Raw genomic sequence first — 8,859 nt, 5'->3', positions numbered from 1 at the left:
CTCATTGGCCTATTAACAGATTTCTTTACATTAGGATAATACCAGATTTAGTTGGATTTTTTCTTCTTCTTTTACTCCCAATGAATTAATTTCATCTGCTGATTAGACCACGTGTAAATCTATTGCTATTTATGATCTCTCTGCAGTTATACTGAGATTAAGACAATAATACTTGAGAGTCAGAGTTGGCACGAGGTGGATTAAGATCTGATTTTCGCTAGTCAGCATTGTTGAAGGATGTCAAGGGGGGCTGTTGATATGTCTACAGCTGTTTGAAGTTTTCAGGACATGTAGTGTTATTGTTCCATCTGAAGTTCATCATTTGAGAAATGCAGCAACATTTTTAAAGGAGCATAGAAGTCCAGTGTTTCCCGGGTTATATCTGGGACCACTTCAGCACACACACTGCTCTTTACAAACAGCAGTGACTGTTCTGTTTGTAAAGAGTTTCGCAATTCTCACAGCAGGTGCAAAGGCATGACCAGCTACTTTCAGCAACTACATAGGTATTCAACAACAAAAGCATGTATGCAAGTTAAATAGACAATTTGTCAAGAGTTACTCTTAAAATATAATTTCAGAAACAACCAAAAAAAGATCTCTACAGGTAAGTAGTTTTGTGCATAAGGCAAGATTTCTCATAATATACAATACAATATTTCAGCCACAGGAAACTGACATGAGTGGCAAGCGTGAGCCTGGCTCCTGGATGAAAAATCTTTAAATAGATGCATCTAAAAAAAAAAAAAAAAGTTTTGACAGCAGTAAATGCACTTCCACATACTGGCATTTTGCTAGTGCCAGTGGTGTGAGGGATATAACCACTCTGTCAGCTTTACAGAGGATATTACCTCCAAAATAGCCCTGGATGATCTTACCCACCAGTTACAGTTAGTTGCACTTTTGAGTTTGATCTAAAATTAACATTACAGGTCTTATTACATACTTTAAGAGGTATAATAACATTGTTTAATTTATGTATCTTATTAACCCAGTGAGAGGCCTACTTTAGAGATTGTGACATAAAGCATTGCTGGGTCTAGAAACAATCAAAACATGGTGCAAGTCATTATTTTTCTAAACCCAGTCTAGACAACTATTTATGCTTATAATGCAGTGTTACTGGGAACAGGATTCACTGTTAAACTTTCTTTAATTATTTTTAAGTGTTTTATGTGGAATTATTTTATGCATTAACAATGAAAGAGGCTTTTTGAACAGTCTTCCTTGTATTGTAGGAGACACCGGGAGGCTTCAACTTGCTTTTATTTTGAAAGTTACACGCCCAAGCGGAAACCTTTTATTTTAAGGACTTTAGTTTTCCTCAGCTTCCGTTCTGCACTCTGCTGGGACCGCACCATCCGAACCAGGAAACCAGCCGGCAGGTGAACTTACTTGGAATTGAAGCGCAACTGTCACGCAGGTTGTCGGGGTATGGAGGAGAGCAGTGCATTTGGAGGCCCTTGTTCAGCTGCAGGAGTGAAACGGGGGTACTTTTATTGATTAACTACAAGCCAAGAGCGGAAGTTGTTTGACTAAAACACCCGGAGAGGACCGGAGAGCGTTCATTTGTCGGGTGGCAACGTGGAGAGAGGACTGTCTCGGAGTTTGCACCCGTAATTAAAAGGCACTTTGGCGGATAGGTAAGACGGAAAGTTAAGGAACAGGCGAACTTGCTGAGAATGGCTAGCTAAATAAGCTAGCTGATAGAGACCTGCTTTTTCTGAATTTTGTTATGGTGCTCATATCAGGTGAAGATGGACTCAGGCTAAAATGCGCACCAGATTTTTTGCATAAGTATTAGCATTATGTCTTCCGGCTTTTACTGTTTAACGCTGACTGAAATAACAGCGGTATTTTAGCTTTCTGTTAGCGAAACTCTGTAAACGGATCCTGCCAACTTACCAGAGTTCTAAATATACATAGAGACGTAAAGGTGCACCCATCTGCTGAAACGTGTTACCCCTGCAAAATCATGGGGCCACCGTTTTGCATTTGTGTGTGTGTGTGTGTGTGTGTGTGTGTGTGTGTGTGTATATAGATAGATGGAGAGAAAGAGAGTGGGCGAGATAGTGCGCACCACTATCTATATATCTAACTATCATAAGCACTGACGCATTAATGGTTAAAGTGCAAACTGTAAAATTCAGTGGTTTGTGTTTGCACAGCCTGTGCTTGCACATCGTGAAGGGAGATAGACGTACTGCTGCTGTGCAGTTTGTTGAATATTGTTGTTGAGTGCATCACTTTAGAATATGCCAGTGGATATGTGCTTATATATACATGCTTAAGTCTTTGCTTTTTTCATGTGTTTTTACTCATGGCATGGCTGTTTGTATTCATGCGTTAACTTTGTCTTTTTTTCCACAATAGTGATTTCCTGTTCCCTCCCTTTAGCTCCCCTGGCTCTTTGCCAGTAGGTTGTTGGTGCAAAACATTGTTGAGACAGCCCCCCATCTTCTCTCTCGCTCTCTCACACTCACACACACAGAGTTTTGGGAGTATTTGGATAGTGAGCTCCTGTGATTGATGGTCAGGAGAAAACACAGCAAAGATAAACATTCACAACCGAGCATTTCTTTATAAACTTTATTGGGTTACTATGATATCATCGCAGTTAATAAACTGAAGGACCCATGATGTATCTTTTTTTTTTCTTCTTTTTTTGTAATAAAAAAGAAAAAAACCTAGATATGGGCAGGAGCTGGTAAACCATCTTGGCTATAAATGCTGCAGTATTGTATGGTTAAAAATATGAATGTCACAGATTGATGGTTTATGAGCTACAATTGTCCACAGCAGCATCACCAAATGTAAATTTTTGTATCTGATGCGTATCTCCTGTGACCACAAGGGAAGTTTTCTGTTTTCAAAATGAGTCACTTAAAAAAAATGTTGGTTTTGTTAAATGTCCCACAGTACGCTGATCACAAGGTTAACACTGTCTCCTGCTTCTCAATCAATCATAATTTGGTGATTAATTTGAGGAAGTGCTTTCAAAATAAAGTTCATGGTAATGTGATGGAATAGCAGTTAACAGCTGTGACTATATTTAGAGCTAAGAATCACGCTAAAGTGGCTTCATTTTTTGCATAAAAGTGGTACATGTCAAAGGGTTCTTGCAGGAGATTTAAAAAAAAAACTTTTGTTATTATCATTTAAACATGCCACGTGTATTAATCTCATATCTCTAATCTTAATCTTTAATGGGATCTGAGACACCAGGTCATTGATGTGATTCTGTCTCTGCTTCATATCCACCAGGTGAAATGAGCAGTGAGCTGAATGTGCCTATGGGTTCTCCAGCCCTAGGGGTCGCAGAGCATGCCCCAGACAACAGCGGGATGGACTACAGGGACTGGGTGCGACGTAGTTACCTGGAGTTGGTCAGCTCCAACCACCACTCAGTGCAGGCACTGTCGTGGAGGAAACTCTATCTGAGCCGTGCCAAGCTGAAGGCCTCCAGCAGGACCTCTGCACTGTTGTCTGGCTTTGCAATGGTTAGTCAGTTTAGTCCAATATGAAAAATCCCCACTAACCTGCAGGAAGGAAGTGGTTTTAAATGTCATGTTTGTGCTGTCCATTTGCATTCTTAATGGGATGAGTGTTTTTTCTGACAATATAAATTAAATATATCGTTAAAGTTGATGAATTAAGTTTTTGACAGAGAAGCACATCTTGTGTTCTGTTGTGATCAAATTTGGACAGCAATTTTCCCACAAAGTAACAGCTATATAGTTAACTTAGTTGCTGTTTTGTTATCTCCATAGTAAATTAATTATTTTGCTCATCAAGAAGAAGCATTTGTAGCTGTTCTGGCATTGTGGCTTCTCACAATACAAGCCACAGCCTCTGTTGCTATGGAGAGTAAGGCAGACAGAGCAAAACGCATTGCCTTCGAAACAGAATCTGACACTGACCCAGAAACTGAAATTTCATAAACCGCTTCATTTCCCGTGTGTGTGTGTGTGTGTGTGTGTGTGTGTGTATATGTATATGTATATATATATATATATATATATATATACACACACACACACCCACTGCCACCGGGTCTTTGCTGGGCCAATTCTGGCCCTCTTGCCTTATGCTTGACACCCCTGATCATTGGAGTTAGAGATTTATTCATGCTGAAGCCAATTCAAGCCTCCATTTGAGGGACTGCAGTTTGTTGGCTTTATTTTTCAGCCCTGGAAGCATGGTGGTTGTTATCTGACTTGAGAGTTAACATTCCAGAAAGTTTCTGAAGGCTTAGACTTGCCAAAAAACTGCTCTTTCTTAGTGGCTTAAATACTCCTGACCACAGTTAATGGGACCTCATACAGAAGGGTTAGAAAATGCCTGAAATTCTTTGCGTAGTATAGTTTGCATTGTGTTGGTGTGCTTTGATGTACTCATGGATGTAGAGTAATTTGGATATGTCTCTGTTTAAATGTCTCAGGTGGCCATGGTTGAGGTGCAGCTGGAAGTTCAATACAGTTACCCTCGTCTGCTTCTCATCGCCTTCAGTGTGTGCACCACCATCCTGGTGGCAGTGCACCTCTTTGCTCTGCTGATCAGCACCTGCATTCTTCCTAATGTGGAAGCTGTCAGCAACATCCACAACCTCAACTCCGTCAGCGAGTCGCCTCACGAACGCATGCACTACTACATCGAGCTGGCCTGGGGCTTCTCCACGGCCTTGGGGATCCTGTTGTTTTTAGCAGAAGTGGTGCTCCTCTGCTGGATCAAGTTCTTGCCTGTAGAATCTGGTAAGATCAAAAAGACAACTACCACATCAGCCACCCCTCTGGAAACCACCACCCCCTCGCAGCAGAACCCCGGCTGGCAGGCTGCCCTGGCCTCCACCATCATCATGGTCCCGGTGGGGGTGATTTTTGTGGTGTTCACCATTCACTTCTATCGCTCTCTGGTTCGCCACAAGACAGAGCGCCACCACCAGGAGATCGAAGAACTGCACAAGATTAAGGTGCAGCTGGACGGCCACGAGAGAGGACTCCAGAATGTCTGAAGACATGACGGCAGCTTTAATGACTTCACTTTGTCTCATATATTTATCAAACCCTCTCTCCCTTTTCTAAAATGTATTCTGGTCACTTTTAATACCTTGGACATGTCAGCAGTGAGCTTTAAAGTGTTGCAATGCCGACAACCAATGTGTTCCAGACTGCTAATTTATTCTTATGGTGAACTTGTATTGTAAGATTTGTGCAGTGACTTTTTTCTGTGCTTTCAATCTTTAATCTGTGCTGATGAAAGGTCAAGTTAAAAGGTTTACAGAAAAAAAGGGCTATTAAGTTCTGTGTGCCATTCTTGCTATATCTCTGTTTTCATGTTAGGGTTGGGAGCTGGTGATGATTCCATTGTTGCAATGTTTGTTCAGTCTGAGAATGACTCATTTTTTTGGAATCTCTTATAAGTCCTCACTTAATGGCATAAAAGTAACCAATAATTCTCAAAAAGTTGTTCTGATTAAGCTTTGTTTATCATCTAGCCTTAAGTAATTTGCCATAATGTAATGTGGCTTTTGTTTGATTATTGTCTTTTCTGAAAACTGGTCTCTATGCTCAGCTTTATTTAGGCATAACTGTGACAGAGAGAGCCATAGCGTGCAGTATTTGTCATGCAAAGTGTAACGATGCTTTTGAATGTTCAGCTTTTCCTACTGTTGTTACTGAAAACATGTTTCTTTATGCATCTGTACCATCCCTCCCACGCAGATGCCATTTTGTGGGAGGGATCATTATATTAATCGTCGTATACGTGACGTTATTGTAATGAGCCGAGCTACTCACAAAGATGGAAGAGATGCTCATAATCCTGTGACGCGGTTATCATATTGACCAAGGTTCTACTTCACTTGAAGATGACACATTTAGGTGCCATCAGATTCAAGTTAAAGAGTGTGTGTCTGAAAGGGGTCTGTGTCTCAATCCAGAGTGGAAAAATTCTACTTTAGAGAGAGGTTTGTAGAAGGTCTTTGATGTCAATCATGGAATTGGTCAGTTTACCTTTTTTTTAATTAGTTGTACCAAGTTAAGGGTTAATATTTTTACAGCACTTATATCTGAACACTCATACAAGCCACATTCACCCACAAAGCACTTTCTGAATAACATGTATGCACTGGAAGCTATTTCTTACCCAGTGCTACTTAGACACAATCTGTAGGAGCTGGGAATCAAACCACCAACTTTCTAATCATTAGAGAACCTGCTCTACCTTCTGAGCCACAGCCATCCTGATATAGAAAGATGCAGCTTTTTGCACCTACATGCTTAACTCTATAATGACAGGCAAAGTGTAACTGCCAACAAAAACGCGAGTTGTGTGTAATTGTCAGATGGATTCTGTGAGAGACTCAAAGATTTGGATTTGTATAGCAAAGTCAATATTTGATTTAGGTTTGATGAAATGCTACTGAACCCCAGACCTCATGCATTATGTGGTGGCCTTATTGCTCACCCTCAACCTGCCCCTCCAGTGGGGTATACAACAAACTGCAAGCAGCTGTGCGGCGTCTCTGTTCTGACTGGAGGGGAATTGTTAAACTAAGTATCTATTGTTGGTATGTCTTAAAAAAGCTGCATTCTAGTGTTTTTTCAGCCAAAATCTCACAAATGCCTCAAACCTTTTTTTTTTCCCCTTTTTACTCAAATAGCTTTTACTGTCTGTTAAGACCTTGGATCCTTTGTAAAAGATGTCAAATGTGTCTATTCTGTATATACTGATGATGCGCAAATTGCTTAAATATGAATGTGTTACTGTCCAAATATAGTTCTGCCTTACAGAATTGTTGCCTTTTATGAAACGCTGTTTTGCTAAAGGTCATAACACAAGCACATCTTTTGTTGGAAATGTAGTGAAGCTAAAATGTGAGTTGGGTGTCATCCAAATATTTGGAGGAAGAGTCACATATGAACAGTCACAAAGTGCATGTAACGAGCATGATTTATGGTGTTTACAGTTTACAGTTTTTTTTAAATGTTTTCAGTTAAGTGCGGGTCCATGAACGGAAATCCGCACGGCGAATGACGATGTTTGAAAAAAAGAAAAATGTTCAAAACAACATTCCAAATATGACTGACCAAAGTGTTGCTCAGTTATGTGTCGTTTCTTTCTTTTCAGAACAGAAAAAAGTGCACTTGTAGTTTAATTGTACAGTAAGTAAGTGTCGGTTTCTTATCAAAGAACGTCCTCCATTGTGTTGTGTTTGTTGCTTCTTAAATGGATACTGCAGAGGACACGGAGACCTGTGCTGTAAGATAATTAACACCCTGAAGGCTACCAAAAATAAAAAATAAAAAGTTCTCTGTGTCTTTTATGTCCACGTCCAGTTTCAGGCACTGTGAAAAATAATGATTTATCTTCACTCTGTCTATTGAAATGAACTGACCTCGTGTGGCTTGACTAATGGCCACAGGAGGAAATGGTACTTGAGAAAAAGATAATTAAAATCAAACTTTTCCTGTCTTGTTGCTTCTGTCCCAACCAGGTAAACTAGTTCTGATAATCTTCTCAGGATGAGACTGAGGCCTGAAATGTCCAAACGTTCTTCAAAAAAAAAAAAGTCTTGTAATGTGAGGAGGTGTTATTGAGGTAACAGGTCACACTGTTGTTTTGTGAAGCATTCCTGCAGTGCTACAGGCTAATAGTAAAAACATCTTCAGACTACTGCTGTCAAAAACATAATGTCTTAGACAAACCTTTGTAAGGAACTTTATTTTAGTGATAAACGTCCTTCCGATGTTCTTTGAACATTTCTTGAGAAGACCGTGAGAACGTCTTCAACGCTGTGGGAGGATTTCCTGCTAGCTGGGAACTTGCAGTTCCCAGTATTACAAAATAACTGTGATTGACTGTGACTGATTAGCAAGCCAAAGACATCCTGAACAGCACGAGACAGCAAAAAAGTAAAAGATCTCCAACATGCAATATCAATATGATAGTGCACTTTTTTAGCATTTTGCATGGCTTGAACGATCCACGGTATTTAAGGCCAGAGAGGTTTCTGTGTGTGGCACTGAGTTAAATCATCACTCTTAACAGTTTGATAAAAATGCTAAACAGTGATGATGAATATGGTGAGCAAACAGGAATTCTTGTACTCCTGAAATGTAAATTCTGCTTGAAATCATTTGTTTAGATGAGTGTCACCAAGTGAAGTTTAGCCCATGTCTAAGACTAGTGCAGTGCGCTCTATGAAGCAGCGAGCATGCCTCTGCTCAGCTGTGGAGGACATTGTGCATATTTTGAAGCACTTAAAGACTCAAGTCTTGTAAGAGAAACAGAACTCTGTCCAGGATTCAGAGAACCATTAAGCCGGCTGCACAAAGACTACTGAAGGACGCTGGCTTTGATTTAAAAACAGACTTCAAAAAGAGAAACTTGAAACATTTTTGTGTCATTTTAGAATTCGGTCCAACATTTACAGCAAAGAGAGAATTTGAGATTCAGTAAAAAGAGACCTATGCTCATACATAGAGCTTTAAACATGGGTTGTCATCAAGGACTCTATATTTGCTTAGTTATAGAACACCCTTTCAGAAAGGACCTTCAGGTAAAGCAATCATTCATAGTTTGCAGTACATATTACCTGTGGTGTAGGTAAATTCCTTGGTGCTCACCTGGCCGAGAACCACTCCTGGTCCCGCAACACCAGCTCCATAACTAAGAAGGCCCAACAGCGTCTCTACTTCCTGCGGAAGCTGAGAAAAGCCCATCTCCCTCCATCCATGCTCACCACGTTCTAGAGAGGGACTATCGAGAGCGTCCTAAGCAGCTGCATCACTGTCTGGTATGGTAACTGCACCGTATCCGATTGCAATACCCTACAACGAGCATTTGAGAAGATCATTT

The 8,859-nt window shown here is 40.4% G+C and overlaps 1 protein-coding gene across 1 annotated transcript; it reads left to right on the top strand.

The window, feature by feature from the left end:
- Positions 1-1,317: 1,317 nt before the first annotated feature.
- orai2 (ORAI calcium release-activated calcium modulator 2) lies at positions 1,318-7,570 on the top strand. Its single transcript, XM_040032418.1, has 3 exons — positions 1,318-1,643; positions 3,265-3,500; positions 4,442-7,570. Exons 2-3 carry the CDS (start codon positions 3,270-3,272, stop codon positions 5,009-5,011), a joined length of 801 nt encoding a protein of 266 aa, XP_039888352.1. The 5' UTR covers positions 1,318-1,643; positions 3,265-3,269; the 3' UTR covers positions 5,012-7,570.
- Positions 7,571-8,859: the final 1,289 nt, after the last annotated feature.

The sequence above is a fragment of the Simochromis diagramma genome, unplaced genomic scaffold (genome assembly GCF_900408965.1).
Source record: "Simochromis diagramma unplaced genomic scaffold, fSimDia1.1 OVJJ01000216.1, whole genome shotgun sequence".
Lineage (NCBI taxonomy): Eukaryota > Metazoa > Chordata > Actinopteri > Cichliformes > Cichlidae > Simochromis > Simochromis diagramma.
Note: the sequence above shows the minus strand (reverse complement) of the source record. Positions and strands in the feature narration are given on the sequence as shown.